We start from the raw sequence: 24,994 nt of genomic DNA, 5'->3' as shown, positions 1-24,994 counted from the left end.
CATCCCCCGTCCCAGAACGTTTGAGAATGAAGTGGTTTTCAGAAGAAGGCTATTTGGGAAATGAGAGAACTTTCTAAGTAGCTTATAAGAATAATATATACTTATACAAACTTGAACAGTTTAAAAAATAAAGAAGAAAACCTCAAATCCCACCACTTGATTATTTCATTGTTAACACATTGACATATTTTATCTATCACATTATTTTTACAATGTTGAGATGCTCTACCCTATTTTACCGTTTCCCCCACTTATCAATATAACATAAACGTTCTCCTCCACACTTCAGAACACTCCCTAGAATTCTATTTTTTTAAGGCTATGTAGTTGCTATCATAAGTATACTTATGCTGTCTTACTCATGCCCTTGTCTAGGGGCACACGTAGCATAATGGTTAAGACTATCAAGATTACTGGGATTTGCATCCTGACTTCTTTGGTAGCTCTGTGACCCTGAGTAAGCGACTTAACTCTTCTGAACCTCGTTCTCTCCTCTGTGAGATGGTGGTAAGAATGGTACCTTCCACCTTCATTTCTGTGGCTACTGTGAGATAATATATGTAAACACGGAGCACGGTGCTCAGCACGTAATACGCACTCGGTAAATATTAGTTGTTATCTTCATCATCATCGTCACAGGCTTCTCAGTGGCAAATATCTTTGTACACAGAATTTTTTTGCCTTCAGATCATTTCTTAAGGCTAGATTCCCAGAATTGGAGTTACTGGGCCAGAGAGGAAAATAAATTTTTAAATATCTACAAAGCTGAGGGGAATGCCTGATAGTTTTGATTTTTCTTTACTTTCAAATAAATATAACCTCTTAGAAGAGAGTAACTAACAGATTGGCTCAGAGGGCGTATAAACAGGAGAACAACGGGTCAGCTTTGCTCCCGCCGTCCGGACTCGTGCCTGCCTGTGCTTTGGATCGCCGCATGGATCCTTTACCTCAGGCCTGGTGGATAACATCCCTTGAATCTCTACATCTGCACCTCTTACAAGTGCAGCCTTCTAATTACCCCCTGGTTGAGCAATCACTAGCTTCTACCACTGGGCGCTAACTTTCAAAGTGTTGGTGGTTTTGTGACCCTGCAACACTGAGTGATTAAGTGTAGACCAGAGGAGCCGTGAGCACACATGTGTGAGGCCCCAAGCCACGAGCTGCACTTGTGCTCCAGAGGAGACAGAGCTCCTGTGCTGATCTGTTCTTCTGCCCGCATTTGTAACTCCCCTCGTGTCGTGTAGAAAAGGCCTTAAGGAGGTTTTGTTGTTGTTGTTTTGCTAATATCCTTACAGTCCAAGCAAGCCCTGATGATTATGGGATTGAACTATTGAGGCGGTATCACGAAAACCTCTCAGAGATTTTCACAGACAACCAGATGTTACAAAAAATGATCCCACATGTGAAGAGTTTAGCCCCTGGAGAAAGAGAGGTAAGAGAGAGAGGGAGGAAGGGTGGGCAAAATTGAGGGAGAAGGAAAAAAGATTAACATATATATTTTTTAAATATATTTTTATTTTATATAAACATACACACACACAGCCATGTTGAGAAATGCTAAGGGGTCAGCAGAGAAGGAGATAGTAGGTGATTCAATTTCTAAGGCAGAGTGACAAGTAGGATAGTTGTAATTTCTGCAGTGATAAGGAAAAGCATTCAAAAGGAGGAATGAAGAAGCTTCTCGTGTATAAACATCTCTCAGGTTGAAAGAAGTGAAGGATGTTGAAAAACTCCTCCCCAGAAATACATTCACTACGACCCAGTGCTCAGATTTGCAGCTCCGCAGCTGGGCCAGTGGCTAGAAAGTCCCTTACGTGTATGTTTGTGCCGCATCTTGAAGGTCATGGAGAAGCTTGTGAAACGTGACTCTGGTTCAGGTGGTTTCAGTGCTCTGATGTCAGCAGTTCTAGAAGAGCAGACTCTCTCTGCAGCAGCCATTTGGCAACTGCTGCTGGTGGCTCAGGAGACAAAGGCCTGCCCATTGAACCTGCTCACGGAGGAAATACGAAGGGAGCCTGGCGCAGACGCTTTCTTCCGGGCAGGTAGGTTGCCTGGCCTCTCTGCTGGCTTTGCCCCCACCAGAGGTTACTGTCAGTCTTTGCAGAAAATAGAGCTCTCTTACGGTAGTCTTCCACATCCTGACCAGTAGAAGTAAGGACTGGCAATTTTGTTCAAGGACATGGGAGTTTGTAAACCTTTCAAAGTAAAATGTGCAGCAATTCTTCTAAGCTTATATTAATTCTACTCTGATTACAGTGATGTTTGCCATCTTCTTCACTCCCAACTCCAGGTGGGAGATAGATGAAGTATATTCTCATTATGAAGAACTGAGTTGAGAAAAGATGAAAGGGAAAAATGGTGCTCATAGTTTTACTAATGAGTTTTCAATCCCTCTTTGTTCAGTGATGACCCCAGAAAGTGCCGCCTTCGAAACCATCCTGAGGCATCGCAGGTTGATCCTAGAGGCCATCCAGCAAAGGGCTGAACTCAAGTGCTTGGCCTCAGAGGAAGAGCGCCTGGCGGAGACTCTGAAAGAGGTGTGGTGGGGATAACAACACAATGTTTGGGGGAGTTTTACAGCGTTGATGCCCGGGACTGTCTTCACTCCTAAGGGAGGAACCAGCTCCTTGGAGCACCTGCTGCGGGCAGGCCCAGGCTAAGCAACACTTATCATGCTTTTGCTCTTATAATCCTCCCAACTCTGGGTGACAGGTGATGCCACCCACATTTTACAGATAAGGGAGCTCGGGCTCTGAGGGGTCAGTGATGTATCTAGGATGTACCAGCTAGTCAGAGAAGCAGCCAGGACTGGAACTCAGGTTCAGGTGACTCAAATCCAGATTTATTCCATTTGTTTAAACCTAGGAAAACTCAAAAGGAACCATGATACTGGTCTCTCACATGTTCTAAGAAGCAACTTTTTTCAGAGAAAGAAAAGTAAAATTGGTCTTATTACATGCTCTATTCTGGCTTCTAGAAAGAGCCAAAATAAACATAGAAAGAACAAAGCTTTTGCCCATATGGGATAAAAAATAGTGCCAACTCATTTTCTGTAAGGCTTCTCACAGTGTGGCCAGCATCCCAGAAAAACCAGGTGGGGATTGCAGGGGGAATTCACGGATGTTCATCCCAGGATCATGTGCGTCTTGAGTGGGAAAGAATTATAAAGGAACATAAAATTAAACTACAGATTCACCTGTCGTGCTTTTTGATCCAAGTAGGCATGGACGGTGTGTAGAAAGGCTGTCCTAACTCTGTCCACACAGGTGACAGCCCCACCTTGGTCTGACTCTCAGATGGGCAGAAGATGGCACACATTTCTGTGGGACTTCAGAGGAGAGGTTCATCCGCTAGACACTCTCCAGCACGCCTCGCACTTCAGAGATGGGGCTTCTGCCGTTGATCAGTTTTAGCCTCACTAATTAGTCTCAAGCCTGCCTCCAGGGACATCAGGTTTATTTAGATAGACTTGAAAAGAGCAGAAATAAAATATCTTCCAAAATGAAAATTCCATTTGGCCATCTGTGGATGGTTTAGCTTTATTTTCTCAGTGTACTGACTCTTTTCTGCTGATAGCTCTAACATTCTGAGAGGATGGCTTTGAAATAATATTCTTGGCCTCTTTAAAGCCCCTATTTGAACCTTCCTTAAAAACCTGAGTTTCTTTATGAAAGAAAATGATGTTTAAAAGGGTACATATAAGTATCTAAAAACGTGAAGCCACTGATCATGCAGAATTACTTCCCAACATTCAGACAGTTATATATTATGAAAAATTACCTTGATCATCAAGACAGAAATGCCAACAACCAAGTCCTATAGCTTTCCGAGCATATAATACTTAGATCTAGAAAAGTTCTTCGGGAGACTCCTGGTTTCTGAGAAGATACTTCTCACAGAAAATCCTCAATGCTTCCTTGCTTGCACCTTTGTATTTGCACATTTGTCTTCATATGTGCCTCCTTGTTAAAATTGTGTTAATTTCCCTGTTCTTGGAGAAAGAGGGCTCTCCACTATATTTATGGCACGAAATGTATACTTGTTACAGATGGAGCAATGCCTCCCTGAAATTAGCTTTGTTTTTTCTAAGTTGAAAACCATGGAGAAAATCTGCTGATATTAACCGCAAACCTTTGTCTCATGGTATTCATTTAGATTCTGAGCATTTCCTCTGAGACAGCCAGCCCTGAAGCTTCCCTGAGAGCATTGCTGAGCAGAGCCATGGAAAAATCCATCTCGGCCATTGAAGTATGTCAGCTCCTGTGCGGCATCCACAGATCTTTCCCAGGCCTGCGGCCTGTCATGCAGGAGTTGGCGTATGCCGGTAAGAAACAGGGTGGGTGGGGTCCTGTTACGCCCCCGGGTTGTTTCCTTATTGGAGAGAAGAGGCAGCAGTTCATTTAAGAGTTCACCCATCGCGGCTTTATTTTATATGCTCTCAAATACTTAGAAAAGTCATAGACATAGATGTAAAATGATGCTATCTGTGTTTATCAGAGAGTAAAGATGACAGTCCCAAGTAGTCTCCATTCTCCCCTAAGAAGGAAAGTTAGAAAGCAAAGTAGAAACATGGGAAATTCCCAGAGCCATGAGATCTCTTTCCTGTGCAGGTTTCCTTACTCAGGAAAAGGGAGAGAAGGAAAGGTGGATGGTGAGTAATAAATTTCTCCTTGAAGCCAAGGACAAAGCAGATGAAAAGGCAGCTGAGCCAGCTGAAGAAAACTGCCAGCCTGGGAAACAGGACGGTCAAGGAGAGACTGGTTCCTTGCCAGAACAACAAGAGAAAGATACTTCTGCCTCCCCAGACTCTGCCAAGAAGAGCTTCGTCTGTAAGGCCTGCGACAAGAGCTTCCATTTCTACTGCCGCCTCAAGGTGCACATGAAGCGCTGTCGGGTGGCCAAGAGCAAACAGGTGCAGTGTAAGGAGTGTAACGAGACCAAGGACTCTAAGAAGGAGCTGGAGAAACATCAGCTGGAGGCGCATGGTACAGGTGGAGAGCCTGACGTCCCCAAGAAGAAGAAGAAGAGGCTTCCAGTGACGTGTGACCTCTGTGGAAGAGAATTTGCTCATGCCTCAGGTACATTCAAGAAGGCGAAGTAATAGAGGATGATAATTCAGATATTGTAGTTTGGATTCCAGGCCTTGCCTCCAGTACGCAATAAGGGCTGTGGGAAGGCTTAGAAAACAGAGCAGAGGCAGAGTAATGTTTTGAGAAGAGCATGAGCTTTGGAATCAGCTCCCTGAGCTTTAATTTCCCCCTGTTAAATAGGCACCATGATACCACCTACTTTTTTGAATTGCTATGAAGATTTAAGATAATATAGCTGAACACCTAGTACAGTGCCTTCAATAGAGTTAGTACTCAGTAAATTGTGGCTATTATTATTCATAATAATAACCAGCTATTTCACACCTGACTCTTAGGTTTCCATGTATCACTTGTTTCTTAATAGTAAACAAGAGTCCTAGAAACCAGGGGATGTAGCATTTGAATTGTTTTCCCTTGCCCCAAACCTAATGAAACAGAAAAGTGAGTTTTGTTTCACTCTTTCTGGGTGACTGGGTCCTATTTAAGAGAGAGAGAGGAGATAGAAAAGATGAACCCGGGACACTTGATGCCTGACCCAGCCAGGAAGGGACCAAGGTGGCTTGGAGTGCTGGGTGGTGGGCTGATGAGCAGCATGGCCTGGCGTCCTGTGGTTCACGCTGTGCTTCCTCTTGAGGCCTGGCCTGAGACAGTGCTCGGGTGTATCCTCCTGCTGAATTCATAACATTGATCACTAGCATCTCTGGTCCCTGGCATGGCTTCCCTAGGCATGCAGTACCACAAACTGACGGAGCATTTTGACGAGAAGCCGTTCTCCTGTGAAGAGTGTGGGGCAAAGTTTGCGGCCAATTCTACACTGAAGAACCACCTTCGCCTTCACACTGGGGACCGTCCGTTCATGTGCAAGCACTGCCTCATGACCTTCACCCAGGCCTCTGCCCTGGCCTACCACACCAAGAAGAAGCACTCAGAAGGTAAGGCGTGGAGAATTTCTTCATTTTTCCTGCAAACTTTAACACTGTGAGCTGCCTAAAAACCCATTTGGGCTTAGGCGTGATACGTATCTCAGAGAGATCAAAAACAGGAATAGACGTGGACTCTCTAGGTGCACAGATGCTGGGAATATGTGCACAGACATGTAAAATGCTTTTGGTGAGAGTTTCTGAAGAGAGGCTGGCTAACATAATATTATGGCTTTCTAGTTATAGAATTTACATAAAGCCAGGAATTCTTTGGGCTTTGAGGTGGAGTTCAAGCATAAGAAAACCCTTGGTTGAGCACCTGCTGTGGATCAGGCAATGGCAGGCACTAAGTGACTTACCTGGAATACCTGGGATCACAGAGCTGACGGTCCAGCGTGTCTCTAGTATAGAGACAGTTACCGTGCAGGGTCAGGGTCACCCATCAGAGGTGCGATAGGGAATAATAGCATTACAGGGAGATACGGAAGAATGAAGCAGGGGTTTCTAGTCCAGGCGGGGGGTGGGGGCGGTGGGTTGTCAGGGAAGGCTTCTCGGAGGATTCTGGACATCGTTTGGAGCATTTGTATGTGAGCACAAGTGCCACCATCATCTCGCCTGTATTGTTGTAGCCTCCTAACTGGTCTCCTCCTCTCACCCTTTCTCTGGACAGTGTTCTCAGTACACAGGCCCAAGTGATCCTTCTAAAGCTAAGCCATGTTAGGTCGCTTCTCTGCTCAAAATCCTGCAAAAGCTTTTCCCCTCATTCAGTGTAAAATCTGAAGGGTAGCCTGCCAGGCCCCGCATGATCAAGTCCCCGATGCCTCTCCAACCTTATCTCTTACTGCTCTCCCCCTCACTTGCCCTGTTCTACCCATTGCAGCCTCCTTGCAAGCCCTCCGACCTGCAGGGCACCTGCTGCAGGACCTGTGTTCCTGCTGTTCCTCTGCTTGGAATGCTTTCCCTTCAGACATCTCCAGGCTTCACTTCCTCACCGCCTTCAAGTCTTTACACACACCTCACGTTCTCCGTTAGACCTCTCCTGACCACCCTGTGTAAAATCTCAGTGCCCCAGCCCCAGTTCCCCTGCATTATTTTTCTCCCTCTCGCTTATCATAGGATCTATCATCTACGTATTAATTTATTTTGTTTACAGTTAGTCTCCCCCTGTTAGAATACAAGCTCCATGAGGGTAAAGCTCTTAGTCTTTTTTTTTCCTTCCCTCTGCTGTATCTGTGGAACTTAGAATAGTACTTAGCAATAGGAGGTCCTCAATAAACATTTACTGAGTGAATGAATTTCTTGAGCATTATTCCAGGCACTAGGGATAGTGTAACTATACACAAGCCCGTGGAGCTAACACTCCAGTGGGTACAACAGACCATATATAAATGTGTAGTATAAATTCAGATAGTAGTCATTGCAATGAGGAAAGATAAAGCAGAATAAGCAGCAGGGGTGGGGATTGGGAACTATTTATTAATATTTGTATCATCAGAGAAAGCAGAGGAGATTTGAATAGAAACCTGAACGCAGTGAGAGACAGAACCAATGGAAGATCTAGGAGAAGAACATCACGAGTGCAGAGCACCCCCTCTCCAAGGGAGAACGAATGAGACTTACCTGTTTGAGGGACCGAAGAAAACTAGAAGGGGCTAAAGCACAGTATATGAGGGAAAAGTGTTGAGCGATAAGGTCAGAGAGGTCACCAAAGGGCAGATCTTGGGACTCTGGTGGCGCAGTGGTTAAGAATCCGCCTGCCAATGCAGGGGACACGGGTTCGAGCCCTGGTCCGGGAAGATGCCACACGCCACGGGGCAACTAAGCCCGTGTGCCACAACTACTGAGCTTGCGCTCTAGAGCCCGCAAATCACAACTACTGAGCCCACGAGCCACAACTACTGAAGCCCACGTGCCTAGAGCCCATGCTCTGCAACAAGAGAAGTCATCTGCAGCAAGAGACGCCACCGCGATGAGAAGCCCGTGCACCACAATGAAGAGTAGCCCCCGCTCGCCGCAACTAGAGGAAGCCTGCGCTCAGCAACAAAGACCCAAAAATAAATAAATAAAAATAAATAAATTTATTTAAAAAAGAACAACAACAAAAGGCCAGATCTTATAGGATCTTCTAAGCCAAGATAAGGACTTTGGTTTTTATGTGAGGTGTGTTCGTTTCTATTGCTGCTGTAAAAAATTACCAGGAACAGTGGCTTAAAACAACGCAAATGTATAGTCTCACCACTTCGGAGGTTAAAAATCCAGAATGGGTCTTACGAAGCTCTGTTGGAGGGGTTGTAAAAAAATGTTCAAGTTTGGGGATATGTTGTTGACAGTGGAAGTGACAGGACTGATAATGGATTAGATGTGGGATATGAGGGAAAGAGAGGAATTAAGGATGGCTTTGGGGGTTTTGGCATGAGCAGCCAGGTAAATGATGCTGCCATTTACTGAAATGGGGGGAAACTGGAGTTTCCAGTGTGTGTATGTAGGTGGGTGTGTTGCGGGGGTGGTGGCGGTGGAGACTCAGGAACTCTGTTTTGGCATGGTGATAAATTTGAGCTACTCTTGGACCTCCAGCTGGAGAACTAGACTGATAGGCAGTGGATATAAGTCTGAAGTTCTAGGGACAGCTGGGAGATAGAGATATAAATGTGGGAGCTAGAGAGAATGTGGGAGCTAGCAATGTACAGGTGGAATGTAAGGCTCTGAGATAAGATCATCTAGAAAGTGGAGACAGAGGAGAAGGCCAAAGGCTGAGTCCTGGGCTTCTCAATAATTTCAACTCTTGATTCAAGAAACCCTTTTTTTCTTTTTTCTTTTTTTTTTCCCTGCTGTACTGCTACTTTATTTTTTACATCTTGATTAGAGTATAATTGCTTTACAATATTGTGTTAGTTTCTGCTGTATAACAAAGCAAATCAGCTATATGTATACATATATCCCCATATCCCCTGCCTCTTGCGTCTCTCTCCCTCCCACCCTCCCTTTCCCACCCCTCTAGGTGGTCACAGAGCACCGAGCTGATCTCCCTGTGCTATGTGGCTGCTTCCCACTAGCTATCTATTTTACATTTGGTAGTGTATATATGTCCATGCCACTCTCTCACTTTGTCCCAGCTTCCCCTCCCTGCCCCCTGGTGTCCTCAAGTCCATTCTCTACGTCTGTGTCTTTATTCCTGTCCTGCACCTAGGTTCATCAGAACCATTTTTTTTTTAGATTCCATATATGTGTGTTACCATATGGTATTTGTTTTCTCCTTCTGACTTACTTCACTCTGTATGACAGACTCTAGGCCCATCCACCTCACTACAATTAACTCAGTTTTGTTTCTTTTTATGGCTGAGTAATATTCCATTGTATATACGTGCCACATCTTCTTTATCCATTTGTCTGTTGATGGACACTTAGGTTGCTTCCATGTCCTGGCTATTGTAAATAGTGCTGCAATGAACATTGTGGGACATGACTCTTTTTGAACTATGGTTTTCTCAGGGTATATGCCCAATAGTGGGATTGCTGGGTCATATGGTAGTTCTGTTTTTAGTTTTTTAAGAAACCTCCATACTGTTCTCCATAGTGGCTGTATCAATTTGCATTCCCACCAACAGTGCAAGAGGGTTTCCTTTTCTCCACACCCTCTCCAGCATTTATTGTTTGTAGATGTTTTGATGATGGCCATTCTGACTGGTGTGAGGTGATACCTCGTTGTGGATTTGATTTGCATTTCTTTAATGATTAGTGATGTTGAGCATCCTTTCATGTGTTTGTTGGCAATCTGTATATCTTCTTTGGAGAAATGTCTATTTAGGTCTTCTGCCTGTTTTTGGATTGGGTTTTTGTTTTTTTGATACTGAGCTGCATGAGCTGCTCATGCAAATATTTTCTCCCATTCTGAGGGTTGTCTTTTTGTCTTGTTTGTGGTTTCCTTTGCTGTGCAAAAGCTTTTAAGTTTCATTAGGTCCCATTTGTTTATTTTTGTTTTTATTTCCATTACTCTAGAAGGTGGGTCAAAAAGGATCTTGCTGTGATTTATGTCATAGAGTGTTTGGCCTATGTTTTCCTCTAAGAGTTTTATAGTGTCTGGCCTTACAATTTAGGTCTTTAATCCATTTTGAGTTTATTTTTGTGTATGGTGTTAGGAAGTGTTCTAATTTCATTCTTTAACATGTTGCTGTCCAGTTTTCCCAGCACCACTTATTGAAGAGGCTGTCTTTTCTCCTTTGTATATTCTTGCCTCCTTTATCAAAGCTAAGGTGGCCATATGTGTGTGGGTTTATCTCTGGGCTTTCTGTCCTGTTCCATTGATCTATGTTTCTGTTTTTGTGCCAGTACCATACTGTCTTGATTACTGTAGCTTTGTAGTATAGTCTGAAGTCAGGGAGCCTGATTCCTCCAGCTCCATTTTTCTTTCTCAGGGTTGCTTTGGCTATTCGGGGTCTTTTGTGTTTCCATACAAATTGTAAAATTTTTTGTTCTAGTTCTGTGAGAAATGCCATTGGTAGTTTGATAGGGATTGCACTGAATCTGTAGATTGCTTTGGGTAGTATAGTCATTTTCACAATGTTGATTCTTCTAATCCAAGAACATGGTATATCTCTCCATCTGTTTGTATCATCTTTGATTTCTTTCATCAGTTTCTTATAGTTTTCTGAATACAGATCTTTTGTCTCCTTAAGTAGGTTTATTCCTAGGTATTTTATTATCTTTGTTGCAGTGGTAAATGGGATTGTTTCCTTAATTTCTCTTTCAGATTTTTCGTTTTTAGTGTATAGGAATGCAAGAGATTTCTGTGCATTAATTTTGTATCCTGCTACCTTACCAAGTTCATTGATTAGCTCTAGTAGTTTTCTGGTAGCATCTTTAGGATTCTCTATGTATTGTATCATGTCATCTGCAAACAGTGAAAGTTCTACTTCTTTTCCAATTTGGATTCCTTATTTTGTTTTCTTCTCTGATTGCCATGGCTAAAACTTTCAAAACTATGTTGAATAATAGTGGTGAGAGTGGGCACCCTTGTCTTGTTCTGATCTTCTAGGAAATGGTAAGAAACCCTTTTTTTCTTAACAAAATCTTATTCCAAAGTGTAACATATAAAAAATGAAAATGAGGTGGATTGCCCTAGTTGAGGTCGGCCCTAGGATCTGGGCTGTCTGGACCCTCACCTTATTGATTTTCCCATTTCTCTATTGGCCCATAAGGGAGATTGAAGGTACATTTGGTCTAGCATTTTTTTACAAATGCCAATTTTCCAGACTTGCTCTTTACCGGTATTTTCTAATACTCTCTGGCAGTCTGGTCATTGTATTTTCATTAGTGCATGAGAAAATAGAGAAGCCAAGAGAATCTTTATAGCAAGTCGCTGGCAGAAAGCTTTCATTCTTTTCTGAATCCATGTCTGTCATTTTTATGTGCAGTTGCATTTCTGCCCTGTATGTTTTTCAAGGGATCCAGACTCACGTATTTCTGGGCTCAAGGATATATCTGTTTCCTGGGAATGGAATGAGCTCTTGCATACTTGTAGTGGCCAGATTAACAGATGGCTAGTCTTGTGTGATGAGAACTGTGTCCTTATCCCTCAGGGTAGGGAGACACTGATACCCTCTCTGTTTGATCACCTGTGTTTGTGAGGTGCCATCTGATAGGATGGCTCAGACCTCTCACCCAGTGTATTACAAATTGCCTCATGTTTTACTGTCATCTCCCAGATTATATTTCCCTGCTGTGTGCCTTAGAATGTGATTTTGTTTTTATGAATGTTTAGTGCTGCCTCTAATAAACTCATGTATATTTCCAGGGAAAATGTATGCGTGCCAGTACTGTGACGCTGTGTTTGCCCAGTCCATTGAGCTGTCCCGCCACGTGAGGACCCACACCGGGGACAAGCCATATGTCTGCAGAGATTGCGGCAAGGGCTTCCGGCAAGCCAATGGCCTCTCCATCCACCTGCACACCTTTCACAGTGTGTACTGAGATTGTGGCTATTAGGCACTCAGCACCAGGCCTGGCGCTGGGAAGGCACGCAGCAGTCGTAACAGAAGTCATCACTCCACCAGAGCTGGGCCCCGTTCAGTGCCTTCCCCTCTCCTATTCTCCTGCAAAAGCCAGAGTCCCTCATTCCTATTTCAAGAAGAATCCCATTTTAATGTGTCATTGTGTGATTCTCTGTCCAGGCTGTTTCCTTGTCTTCCGTTTTAGCCCACCTGGCTCTTTTTGGCTGACAGAAGGCCCGTTATGTTCGAAGGAAAGAGCCTCTATAACAGACAGGCTCGCAGAGCACCAGAATATTTCCATTTGTCCACTGAGCTTCTTTTTCCTACTCCCACCCCACCTCTCCCACTCTCATCTTATGGTCATAACCTGCCTTTCCCCACAGGACCAGCCTGGACACTTTCTGAGTTAATGTGTACCACTGTGAGTGGTCCCTAGTCATGCTCCCTTAAAAGCCTTCTGCCCAGCATTCTCTTCCAAATGCCTTGTATTCACCCAGTTAGTAGGGTCTGCCCCCATCTTTGTCCCCTTCTACTAGAACTGATACAGACAAAAACACACTTCCATTCAACACACACAGGGGAGGAAGAGGAGATTTTGTGATTCCTCATCACATCATCAGGAAATCGCCAAGGAGGCGTCTGCTGGTCACGTCACATCATCTTCAGCTGCTCTTGTTGTAGCAGTCGTGTGATCAGCACAGCCCAGCAGGGTGGTTAAGAGCTTGGGCTCTGAAATCACATGGGTCTGGGCTTGAACCTTGACTACTCTGCCATTTACTTCTTTGAGGCCTTAGACAAATTTCTTTACCTTTTTAAGCCTCTTATGCCCCTTCTGTAAGGTAGAGAAAATAGTGATACTACCACATTGGGCTGTTGTGAGACTAAAAGAGATATCACACGTAAAGCATGAAGCTCCATGCCTGCCACATAGAAAATGCTCAATAAATGCCAGAGAGTATTGGTGACCAGAGCAGCCTTCTCCAGTGCCATCTGTCACCATAAGAGCCTGCCCTTTTTTTTCAAGCCATGCACCTTGCATACCCTTCTTCCCTTTTCCCCTCCCTACCTCTGTTCCCCACACACCAGTTTCTAGCTGTTGGCAAATACAGTATCTCACAAACATGTGCTTTCTGTCAACACATTCAAGCCTGTTGTCAGCCAGCCAACAAGGCACTTGGCCAGAGCTTGTATGTGCCCAGCATGTGGCTGGGCACTGGGCAATACAGGAAAACATAAAATGCTGCCCCCCACTCCCCCCAAGGAGTTTACAAGGTTGTCCAGCAGATCCAGTTGCAGTAGACTTCCAGGTGCGTGGGATTTGGCTTGGATCCAATGCCACAACTTTGAAGTCCTCTCAATCTCTTTAAATGACATTCCACTTTAGTCTCCTTTTCCCAATAGCATCACATGAAGTCAGGAAAGGGGAAGACATTATCAATTTTCAGAATAGAGAAGACCCGAAATACTTTGCCATGACTTGGAGCAGGTCACCCAAAGCAGGCACAGCACCCAGGCCCCTCTCTCATTGACTGTTCCGTGCCTGTTTCATAGGATCACACCATTGCTTACGGAGAAGTCCGTCAGGGTATCTTAAAAGATAGTGTGAAACTGAGATCTCAAGCGCTCACGTCCACAGGGAAACTAGTTAATGATGCCGAGTGCTGCTGCGTGTCAGAATGCCTGAATTAACCTGGATCAGCGCACACAAGATTGGCTGATGGGCTGGGCCTTTCTGTGGGCAAAGGATTTTATTATTCAAACATTTTACTTTCTGTTAACTTTCAGAAAAAGACTGACGTTGCCTGCCACAGGGATGGCAAATGTATTCTTGTCCAATGGCCTTGGGACAATACCTTGTCCAATGGCCTTGGGAGTGAAAACTGGGATTGTTACCCAGCTCAGCAATATCATACTTGTGCCATTGGGTACTCTCTAAACCTTGATTTTCCTAATCTATAATATAGGACTGGTAGTAGAGCCTACACATAGGGTTATTGGAAGGATTAAGTGATTTAATATATGTAGGCACTTAAAACACGCATGTCATATAGCACTCAATAAACATTACTTATGAAAATGTTTTTGTTGTTGAATCTAAAGTGGGGATCAAGGAAGCATTCATCCTCTGCATTGTACTACTGACAAAAAAGGAAATAGTGATGCTTTGGGGAGTATGTGGGGAATCTCTATAGAGAATTAGAAAACCCCAAAACACCCACTGCAGGCAGGGGAAGAGCAAAGGTGATACTCCCTGGAAAGTAGTAAGATGGAATTTAACTTGTAAGATGTAAGATGAGGAATTGAGGTAAACTAATGCTCAGAGGTGGTTAATCCAGAAGCCTCAGAGGAACCCCACCTCCCAGGATGAAGGTAGGCGGTAGTTAGGTGATGGATGCAGTGATTTCTGGTCCTTCGAGTCTGTCACCCTGCATGACCTCTAAACAGTCTTGCTTCTGGAGCTGCACACAGAAAACCACTTGTCACTGATTGTTGCCTGTGGTGTCCCCCTCCCTCCCCTCATGGAACCAGACATAGAAGATCCGTATGACTGCAAGAAATGCAGGATGAGCTTCCCGACTCTGCAGGATCACCGAAAGCACATCCACGAGGTGCACTCCAAGGAGTACCACCCCTGCCCCACGTGTGGGAAGATCTTCAGCGCCCCTTCGATGCTGGAGCGGCACATGGTGACCCACGTCGGAGGGAAGCCCTTCAGCTGTGGGATCTGCAACAAGGCCTACCAGGTGAGCTCAGCTTCTGCGGGCGCCTTTCCCGGGCCCTCATCCACTCTCCCTTTGGTCTCCCTCGGCCCCCGTGTTTGTGGCTTGCAGAACACCTCTTGTCTCCAGGATACGACCATTTGGCTAGTTCTCATGAAGAATGCAGCTGATAGGTTATTCAGACCCTCTGTGGTGACCTGGTCAGAGTGGGGTCAGTGGAGGAGCTTTAATTGGAGCCAAGAGTTCTTGCACTTCTTTTCTTAGATTTCAGCCTTGTCCTGAACTGAATCCTGCTTTTTCCCTGGGTATTTACATTCTTTAGAACCTATTGATCCCATGTGTTGAGGGATGTGAGAATGACACTGGGATGTGTAACACTACCTGGAATTATCTTGTTTAGCACAATTATTGGTGTTTTGTGGGGTTTTTTTTAACTCCTGGGGAAGAGCTCTGCTTTTTTACCTTTGAGTTTGCTATGTAATTAAAGGGAAACCCCATACAGATCTGAAAAGAAACCACTTCTTTGAGAAACTCTAAGACCACAGAGAAAAGAATGGCCCTTGCTGGCATCTATAGCATTTGGGTACAGAGAGGGAAACCCAGCAGCTAATTTCAGCTCAACAGAAATTGAGAGCTAACTTTGTTCCAAGCCTTGTGCTGTGACGTTAGGGTTATAGAGCTGGGTAAAACCTGGGCTTGGTCTCTAGGAAACCATGGAATTGTACGGAGAGCGTCGCAGCGCTGCTCTGGAACCCGGGAAGAAGGGGGCACTGGCTTACGGAGTAGGGACAGCACCTGCCCCTCTCCAGCAGGTTTCCCTGCTGCGCCCTGGGCCTCTGACAGGCAGCAAGACAGCTCAGTGGTGAAGCACAGATTCTCCATTCAGAAGGCCAGGGTGTGAATCCTGGTCCTCCTGTTTCCTAATCATGTGACCTTGGGCAAGTCACTTCACCCCTCTGTGCCTCAGCTTCCACGTCGCTGGAAAGAGCCTAACACCTCCCTCCTAAGCTTGTGAGGAATGGGTTTCTGAAGGCCCCGGCCCTGCCCTGTGGTGGCCTCAGTAAATACACAGGTGCCTTGTTCCCATGAGCACCAGTGTCCCCTCACATGTCAGCACTCACTGTGGTGGGTAAGAGCGTGACTGCAGGTCCATAAGCTTCCCTGGGAGCGCTTTTCTCTCATTAGGCTTTGTGAACCCTCCAGCTTGCTAGAACATTCAAGACCTAACATTTGCCACGTTCCTTTTAGCAATTGTCTGGTTTGTGGTACCACAATCGGACCCACCACCCTGACGTGTTTGCTGCTCAGAACCATCGATCTTCCAAGTTCTCGTCACTCCAGTGCAGCTCCTGTGACAAAACCTTTCCCAACACCATCGAACACAAGAAGCACATCAAAGCAGAGCACGCAGGTGAATTGGGGTGCCCTGGGCTGGGAGTGGGGGCTGAGGAGTGGAAGGGGCTTGGTGACGTAGCGTCCTGGGTTCCAGCCTTAAATCCCGACTTCTAGTGCTAGAGTGTGGTGTGCTGCAGTGACACCCTCTTCCTCCCCAGCACACCGACAGTGCCACATCAGTCCATCAGTAGCACTAGCTTGAGTAGCAGTAGTTCTTGCAACTGGAGACCTAGAGCAGTGTGACTCCTGCCAGCCTCAGTGGTGATTGGTCATGGCACGTGGGAAGGGTGGCACACAGGCCAGGGTGGGAATCCTAACTCTAGCTGTGTGACCTTGGCAAGTGACTTCTCTTTCTGAACCTGTTTCCTTTTCTTCAGAAAGTCAATTATTCATACCTATGTTGCAGATAAATTGGGGGATAATCACAGCAGCTCGCAGTTATGAAGTGTCTCCTGAGTGCACGGCACTGTGCTTAGCACCCGTGCGTGTTTTCTCCTTTAATTCTCACAACAACCCTCTTTGCATCCGGGCATTGGATCCAGATCTGGCGCTCTTTACCACAGATTGCACTAATGTATCATAGGTATCAGGTTCCTGGCACTTCGTAGATGCTCGCTAAGTGTGAGCCGTCACCCCGCCCCCAGCCCTGTTACTCCCCAGGCTCAGAGAATCTTCCTTTTGTTCTTTCCCACCACTTCTTTCCTCGTGTGCTTCGCAGATATGAAGTTCCATGAATGTGACCAGTGTAAGGAGCTCTTCCCCACGCCAGCTTTGCTGCAGGTTCACATCAAGTGCCAGCATTCAGGTCAGTGCCCCTTCCAAGATGCTCCTGAGCTACACCGCCCAGGGATGAGTCGCATCTCCACCACCTACAGCTGCGCAACCCAGGCTAAGTAACAACTGACTTGTGCCTCAGTTTCTTCATCTACAAAACAGGGACGATTGCAGTACCTACTTCATAGGGTAACCGTGAGAATTGAATATGTTAGTACACAGAAAACACTTAGGCCTGGCACCAGTAAGCATCTCGTAAGCGTTACCCATGATTATCATTGTTCCTGCTATATCTTATCAAATCTAAAATGCCAGTTATATAAGAGGCACCATTTTTAATGAACCATAAAGAAAGAAAAACTGCTGCCAGTTAAACTATGCTTTCTTATCACTTAGAGTTTGCAGGTTATCCTAAGTGCTGCTTTGGACTTAATTTGATGTAGATTTTATGCACTCTTGTATGCATACATAAAAAAAGGAAACGTATGAAATAAGTTGATGAACGTAAGAATTCAGCTTCCCAGAGTAGCTCTCAGTTCAGATTGTTGGCGTGAGTGTTATCCCACATGGTGTTGCCCTCTACCATCAAGAGCATTGGTGATGGAGCGCACAGTAAGGTGGTTTTGGTCTCTCAAGCATTAGCAAAACTAGTCTTCTGATTCCTGCTTTGGGAATGTTGCTGAACATCCAACCCTTACCTCCTCCCTCCTAAACCATTTGTTTCCTGTGAGTTTAAAACATGCACTGCTCCTGTTTTAGGGCTTTTCTTTCAGACTGTGGACATTCATTCTGCAAGTCTTGATGCTGCGCCTTTCGATGTCCGTGCAAGTGCACTTTTTGACAATTACACCCAACCTCCATGGCCTGTAGCAGTAGTAAGAGGCCATTGATCCCATTTCAGAGACGTTAAAAGGTGCTCCTTAGAATTGATGAAATAAACATTGTCAGCATCATTACAGTTGAATGAATAATGGGCTTTGGCAGAGGCAGATTTAGCCTGAATCTGATGCTAATGAAGGTGTGCCTTGGAGCCTTTCTCTTGGCGGGACCCTTCCAAAGATCTGCCCCTAATCCTGTATGTGTAATTTTGTATCAGTTTTCCTAAAGAGGGCTCCCCAAATTGTACAAGCTCCAGGCCTCACAGGAGCTGAAGAGCTGCCTCTGGAGCTGCCTGTGCTCCTCGCCCCCCCCTTGCTCCTTCCTCTCCCCTCCCTGCTCTCGTTTCCCTCAGTCACTCCCTCTGTCCCCCTCCTCCAGGGTCGCAGCCGTTCCGGTGTCTGTACTGTGCAGCCACTTTCCGCTTTCCCGGGGCGCTGCAGCACCACGTCACCACTGAGCACTTCAAGCAGTCAGAGAACACCTTCCCCTGTGAGCTCTGCGGGGAGCTCTTCACCTCCCAGGCCCAGCTGGACTGTCACTTGGAGTCTGAACACCCGAAGGTGACGGGCACTGAAAGCCAAGCGGCCACCTCACAGATGGTGCAGGTGATTCTGGGGCCATCAGATATGAGGGTGCTGACACGGGGTTCCTGAGGCTTCTCTGGAGGCAGCCCCATCACGACACCTAGCCTTTCTCCCCGGGGCTCTCAAAGGGCCCCGTGAGTGATACATTCATGACCAAGAGGATCTTGTAGAAGAGTCTCTCTGGACCTCTTACCAAACAGAACAGAAAACTCTAGCTTCCTGGTGACTACATGTGAAATGGCCCCTGAGTAGAGGGAAGCTGGAACAAGAATTTTCAAAAGCAGAATGACATTGGCCTCTCCACCCAATTCACACCCTCCCTCACCTTCTGCAGAACACCATGGGATGTGGTGAGAGTTGCAGGAAACCTCGGAGGAGGGTAGATGAGCTTTGTTGAGACCACCTTCAGCTGAAATGCTTCGGTAGCTCCTCTGGGCTGGGCACAGGGCACATTTGAACGTCTGGGCTTCTCACCTTTACCTGGGTGAAAAGCCCCCCTCTTCTGATATTTCAAGGCTACACTTGCTCCAGCCCCTCTTTGTGTCTCTAGTTCTATTACTGCTCTTCCTGTCTTCTCCAGAGAGGGTGGGCAGGAAGGGAGAAGAAACTCCATTCTGTTGATTGACAGTAATTTGTGAATGGACGGGAGAGGAACTGTGAGCTGGCTGGGCCGCCCCCCATCCTGTCCCGTAGAGCAGCCCCTTATAGCCATGTTCTTACAGGCCTCTGTGGGGAGCAGAGGGCAAGGCAGGTGGCCAGGCCTCTGGGTGCCAGTCCTGCTGCCATTTCAATGAGAACAGCTCTGCTTTTATCTTTCTTATATATTAGGATTCTGGGTAAGATGTCCTTTGGGGCGAAAAAAAGATTCCATTGCTAAAAGAAAAAGAAAGAAAAACAGTTTGAAAACTGCTATCCTAGATGATTTTTTATTGAACATCACAATTGGTCTCTTCACTCCTACAGCAGAGACATGGCTGAGCTTGGCGTCCCCATTTCTGCCCACTCAGGTCTAGTGGAAAGCACTCTCTGCTCTCGGCAGCTCTCAAGAGCCAGGGTTGCTGTGCCCTCTGCGGGCGCTCTGTATTGAAAACATCCAGCTGTTCCGAGCTCCGTGGCTCAGAAACATCAACTCGGAGGTTCAGGCAGGAACTGGGTGTACTTAACCAGACTAGTTCTCCCTGAGATGGGAAAGTCATCTTTAACAGATGCTGCAGATTTGGAAGGGGCGTGTGTGGCCTGTGGAGGAGAGAAGCCAGTGCCCTCCAGCCTGGTGAGCTGCGTGAGGAAGCTGACAGAAGCCACATTTTGTCTACCCGTTCTTCTTCCTGTAGCCATTAGCTCTGTAGCCACGTAGCCTCCAAGTAAGGCTCTTAGCCTGATCAAGGTCCAGACACGCCACCTTTGGCAACCCGAGGCTTCTGGTAAGCCATTCCCATTTCCATGATTCAAGCATGACACAAACCACTTTGATTCAGTAGCATTCCTTTCACACGGCACTTACTTCTGCAGTGTAATCCTCAAGACAGGAAAACCCAGTGTGAGAAACTGAGCCCGCGTTCACTGGTGTGTAATCATAGAGTCCAGGCACCCTGAGGTGGCACACTGAGCTACATTATAGCAATTTGGCCCACAGAGTTACTTAAATTGTTTGCCTGCCTTCTCTTTTGCATCACTGGTGTGCTAGACTTGCCTCTTCCCATTAAGCACATGTAACTGCTCTCCTCAGGTGAAAACATAAATATCATCATTACAGCGTGAGATGAAAACCATGTAAATTCTGGGGAGCCAACTGTGGACACTGCCCAGAGCAGCCTCACGGTCTTTCCCTTTCAGGTGATCCAAACCCCAGAGCCGGTGGCCCAGACGGAGCAGGTGATCACTTTGGAGGAGACCCAGCTTGCTGGTTCACAGGTGTTTGTGACATTGCCAGATTCACAGACATCCCAGACCAGCTCTGAGCTTGTGGCAGTGACCGTGGAGGACTTGCTAGACGGTACCGTGACCCTAATCTGTGGGGAGGCCAAGTGAGTGGCTGCTCACCGTGGAGGGTCCTCCGTTTGCAGGAGAGAGGATGCCCCCCACTTGCCTTTTGCCCTTCCTCCCTCGGTGTCCTGAGTACTGAGCATCTTAGCTTAGCGCCAACCTAAGTGGTCTCACTTGGGAAATGGACAGAAGCATCATGGTTCTCATAAAACCAAGTCTGAGTCATCAACACCAACACGACCGCCCTCCGTAGCAGGCAGGCCTGTTCCTCACAGGCCTGCTGCTGTGGCCTCTCTGACACTGTCCCTCCCCAAGCGGAGTATAGCTTCTGAAATAGAGCCTGAAAGGGCAGTGGGATAAGAGCTGGTGACCAGAGCAACCAGAGCGGTGTGATGTGCTGGCAGCCCTCAGCGTGCAGAGCGGCAGTTCAGTGCAGGGCAGTGGCGCACAGAGTGGGGCTGCGGGCGCCGCCAGTGCCTTCTGGCCATTTAAAACTGAGAGAAGAGCGCCATCAGACCATCTGGGGACTCCCAGCCTTGAGCACACTCAGCCCCTTCCTCACGTCTGTCGTCCTTCCAGCCCCCGTCATGGTGGCAGTAGGACAGGTAACAGCATGCTGACGCAGGACGGCTTCATGTCCATGCTGAGTCCCACCTCGTCGGTACAGTCAGCCATTCCCAAAACGAAGCCTTTGGCGCGTTTCTTCTGGGAGTGTTCAGTGAGGCCATCTAGCTGCAAACCGTCTCTGCCTTTCCAGGAGACTCTTCATGGTGTTCTGCACCTGAGGCTGGTTCCCACAGCTTTTCTGTGGTGTCCTCAATCCCCTTTCCCTAATCAAAGCCTAAAGCTTCTACCCAACCTGGAGGCCTCGTCCCCTCCCTGAGGAGCACGTGATACGTGTAACGTAGCAGTGAACCTGCGCCAGGTGGAGTAGCGCCGTGGTGGCCCCTGAGTCTTCCTCCTGCCAGGGTCTTCCCTGCCTGTGAGTAGCCTGTTGTCTGAGCTCTTTCCAGCTGCCACTATGACTGCAGGTCAGTGATCCTTTGGAGTCTGAATTTTACAAAGCTTTTTCATCTTCAGTTCCTAAAATATAATCTGGTAATTAATGGTTTATGGAATCCATTATGAAGTGCAATTAGATGGAGGGAATGACTAGCATTTATCTTCCTTTCCTTGATGGCAGAAGGTTGACGTCTGCTAGGGCAGTGTTTACACACCCAGCGCGGCTCCCTGCCACCTTGTGTGGTTGACCCCCTGCAGAAGGTACTGCCCAGTTTGATCACTCACCCTCAAAATACAGGCTGGCAGAAGACAAGGCCACCCCTTCTTTCTAAGCACATTTCACATCACCAGGTACCAGCAGGGGAGGGGTCGATCTGGTTCATGGTCGGTACTTCTGTCGCCATCACACGTTGCTGGAAGGGCAGAAGGTGGGACCTTAACACTGGCCAGTGTGTCTGCTGGCCTCCATCCTGCTCTGTGCAGGCAGCTGGGCCAGCTCACCCCGCCTCCAGTTGTGTGCTCATTTCATGTGCAAATCACTTGAGCTTGTCAGCTCAGGGATCGTCCCATTCTGAAGTAAATGAAGTTTTCAAAGGCCAATAACTGACCAGAAGATGGTGCTCAAACCTCTAAGACTTTGCCTCCCTGTGAGGCCCTCACTGCTTCTGCCAAGGCCGTCTCTGTCTTCTTAAGGTTTTTCAGTTCTGTGAGCTGTCAGACCAGGATTGCTCTTGATCAGCAAGTGATGAGATGGCACCGAATCTCCCCTTGGCACCAGATAAAACCCACTGAAAGAGTGGAGCAGCCCTGCTTACAGGGCATGGAGGCCAAGCCCGGCACATAAGAATGCATGGGTGGGTGGGAATCGCAGCGTCATCAAAACTTCTTCCAGCCAAAAAAACAAAATAAATTTAAAAATTAATTGCTGAGGACCTGTAGGGGAAAGTGATTTTTCTTTTTAAAAAGTCTTCTGAATAAAGAAAGCTATAAGCTTTAAACCCAACTTCCAGATCTTTTCAAGTACTGAGGCACCCTTTCTCAGGTTTCTGGTGGAGACCCAGACCGTGGCAGGACACTGGTTTTCTTCAGAATCACCAGCCTCACAACTCACTTTGCCAAGAGCAGACAGAGCAGTGGGATATGCTGCCAGCTGCACTCTCACCCCGCGGCACAGCCAGCAGGAGCACGAGGCCTGGGCTGGTTCTGGTCAACATGAGGGACAGGCCCGTCCTGACTTTCGTCTCTGCCCCGAGTGGACCTCGAAAGCTGCTGCATCAACAGCGATTTCACAGTGCTGCGCCCTAGAGACGCCCGAGCATGGATTTTGTTGTAGGAAGACTTTTTCTAGCCCTACTTGGCCATTTTATTCTTTTCTCCCACTTCTGCCCAAGAGACCTTCTGAATTGCTGCCACGGAGGACATGTTATCGGGGTCCCCTTGTCCACATCACTTGCTTTCGTGTGGCAGTGGTGGTCTCTGCCTTGTTGCTGTGGTGCTGCCCTTGTGGCCTCAGGGCTGAACCCTGGGGGCACTGGCAGTGGTGTAGAGGAGTCTGTGGACTTCTTGGAACGCATATGTATTCAGTAAGACCCCAACTCTTCTCTGCTCCCAGAGCTTGTAAAACACCTGGTGAGGAGGAAAGGGCAGACAGATTCCAAGCTGGAGTCTGATTCCGTGGGGCTCACTTACGGAACGGCACTTGCCCATGCCCGGTGAGTGAGACAGACAGCAAGTAGATGGCTCAAGAGCGAGGATCGCCCTGGGAAGAGGGGACTGTGCAAGTGTGTGAGCAGAGCCTGAGGGGCAGCAAAGGGCCAGAGACTTGTTTATTTTATAAAGCCTGAGTCCAGCAAGTGCCACAGTCTACAGTGTGAATGCCAGGTTCCCTGGTCATTCAAGTCCTCTCTGAGGAAGCTGTCTGACTCTCCCCTCCCACCAGCCATGGAATGTATTTCAGCTTCATCCCCCAGGGAAGAGCCCTGAGAGTCGAGGACTGAGGGTGAAATAGATCCAGTCAAACAGGGGTAAATGGGGAGACAAGGGCCCTGTTCTCTGCTCATGGTGTAAATCGAGGAGAAAGATGAGATGGGCCCAAAGAGTTTCTCTACCCCAGGTGATGCTGCGGTCACCATAGGCTGATTACTTATTAATAATATGGGGTGGGGGATTTAACTCTCATGTGCCTGAGATCTACGAATTGACTAAGGGTTGGAGGAACTGCCAGCCTTACCTAGCATGGTTCTAGGGGACAAGCAATATTTCTATTAAATTGGGACTAGGAAGTTGGACAGTGGTGGAGAAAATCACAGGATGCTTTAATCAGTCCTCCCAAAGGAAGACTTCAGCAGCCCCTGCCCTGCTCCGCTTGGCCTAGTGTATTGCAGGGATACTTGGGAAATAGGGAGAAAGTGGGAGTGAAAGAAAAATTAGGGGTTGAAGGGAGTATTTTGTTGCCATGGAAAACCTTGGGGCTGGTAGGACTTGGGCCAAAAGCTCAGAAGCACAGCCAGAACTCAGAAACTTGCTATACCTATGACTTGGCCTGTAAGGAAGGGAGAAGTTGTTGTGCTTCGGGGATTACATTGTTGAAAAAAAAAAAAAAAAATTATCCCATCGGCTAATTTAGATTGCTTCCAAGTCATGGAAATGTTGCATCATTTCCCTTACGAAGGCCAGTCACACCTGCTACCACCCACGGTCAGGACAGGGTGCACATGTCAGGCCAGGTCAGCCAGCACATGATGGCTGTTTCAATTGGATTACAAACCATTATTCGTGTTCAACTTGCACTACTCTATGTAAATAAAATACGTACTTTGAAAAAAGTTATGCTGCATGAGTTTCAGATGGGCTGTGATGCCATAAACCTGTTTTCTCTTTGGTTCTGGGCAGCTGTCAGATGGGACCAGGCTTGATAGGCCTGGTTTCCTAGGGGCTAACGTGTACCTGCGGGCCATGTTAGCGTGGCCTGGGAAGGACAAAAAACTCTCCTGTTGTGTGGAGTCTCATTTTTCTAAACTCTCGTTCCCAGGGAGCAAGTGTGGTGCAGGGTTTCAGAGACAGGCTTTGGTGTCCAACCTGGGTACATCCCAGCTATGCCACTTTATGACTGTGTGACCTTGGTGAGATACTTATCCTCTCTGAGCTCCCTCCTTCCAGCTCCTGTTCACAAATGGAGGAAATTATTGTATTTACCCCACAGAATTGTAGTACTAATTAAAAGGCTAGATTTAATGTTTGGTGTTTGAAATTTGGTGTTGAAAATTTTAGTTGTAATTAATAAAGTCCTTCACATACAGGTCAGCCATTCCCTACACTTTCTAGCACTGGGAAGATTGTTCATTCCTGCACCTTTACGTGTCTCTCATCTTCCTCTCTCTGTCTGCATCCTTAGGGATCTTTATAACAGCACTTTTCATTTATCTCTTGAATCTCAACTGCCCCCAAAGCACAAAGTGCTCAGCAGATAACTATAAAATAAGCAGAAACTTTTCATGGTGAACAGCTGAAAATGTCATGTTGCTGACAGCCAACAAGGAGACAAGAGAGGCAGACGCACGGATAGGATGTACATAATTTCTGCAGTAAGAGTCCTGCAGGTAAGGCCGGGGCGGGGGCGTCATATCCTGCAACCCCCTAAGCTCAGGTCCGCCCTGAGGC

The 24,994-nt window shown here is 46.9% G+C and overlaps 1 protein-coding gene across 5 annotated transcripts in view; it reads left to right on the top strand.

The window, feature by feature from the left end:
- Nucleotides 1-24,568, top strand: part of ZBTB40 (zinc finger and BTB domain containing 40) — an 82,881-nt gene extending 58,313 nt beyond the window's left edge. For 2 of the 5 annotated variants that reach the window (XM_082448567.1, XM_082448566.1), the window contains 12 exons: nucleotides 1,296-1,432; nucleotides 1,841-2,042; nucleotides 2,404-2,537; nucleotides 4,156-4,324; nucleotides 4,611-5,078; nucleotides 5,816-6,022; nucleotides 11,802-11,966; nucleotides 14,527-14,741; nucleotides 15,966-16,128; nucleotides 16,831-16,917; nucleotides 18,144-18,370; nucleotides 20,183-24,568. In XM_082448567.1, the coding sequence (XP_082304693.1) occupies nucleotides 1,296-1,432; nucleotides 1,841-2,042; nucleotides 2,404-2,537; nucleotides 4,156-4,324; nucleotides 4,611-5,078; nucleotides 5,816-6,022; nucleotides 11,802-11,966; nucleotides 14,527-14,741; nucleotides 15,966-16,128; nucleotides 16,831-16,917; nucleotides 18,144-18,370; nucleotides 20,183-20,377 (2,369 nt within the window). In that variant the 3' untranslated portion in view covers nucleotides 20,378-24,568. The remainder of the gene's footprint in view (nucleotides 1-1,295; nucleotides 1,433-1,840; nucleotides 2,043-2,403; nucleotides 2,538-4,155; nucleotides 4,325-4,610; nucleotides 5,079-5,815; nucleotides 6,023-11,801; nucleotides 11,967-14,526; nucleotides 14,742-15,965; nucleotides 16,129-16,830; nucleotides 16,918-18,143; nucleotides 18,371-20,182) is intronic. The other 3 variants (XM_082448570.1, XM_082448568.1, XM_082448569.1) reach the window with 2 other exon arrangements.
- The last annotated feature ends 426 nt before the right edge of the window (nucleotides 24,569-24,994 follow it).

The sequence above is a fragment of the Balaenoptera physalus genome (genome assembly GCF_965194825.1).
Source record: "Balaenoptera physalus genome assembly, chromosome: 1".
Lineage (NCBI taxonomy): Eukaryota > Metazoa > Chordata > Mammalia > Artiodactyla > Balaenopteridae > Balaenoptera > Balaenoptera physalus.
The sequence above is the reverse complement of the archived record's forward strand: the minus strand, read 5'-3'. Positions and strand labels throughout refer to the sequence as shown.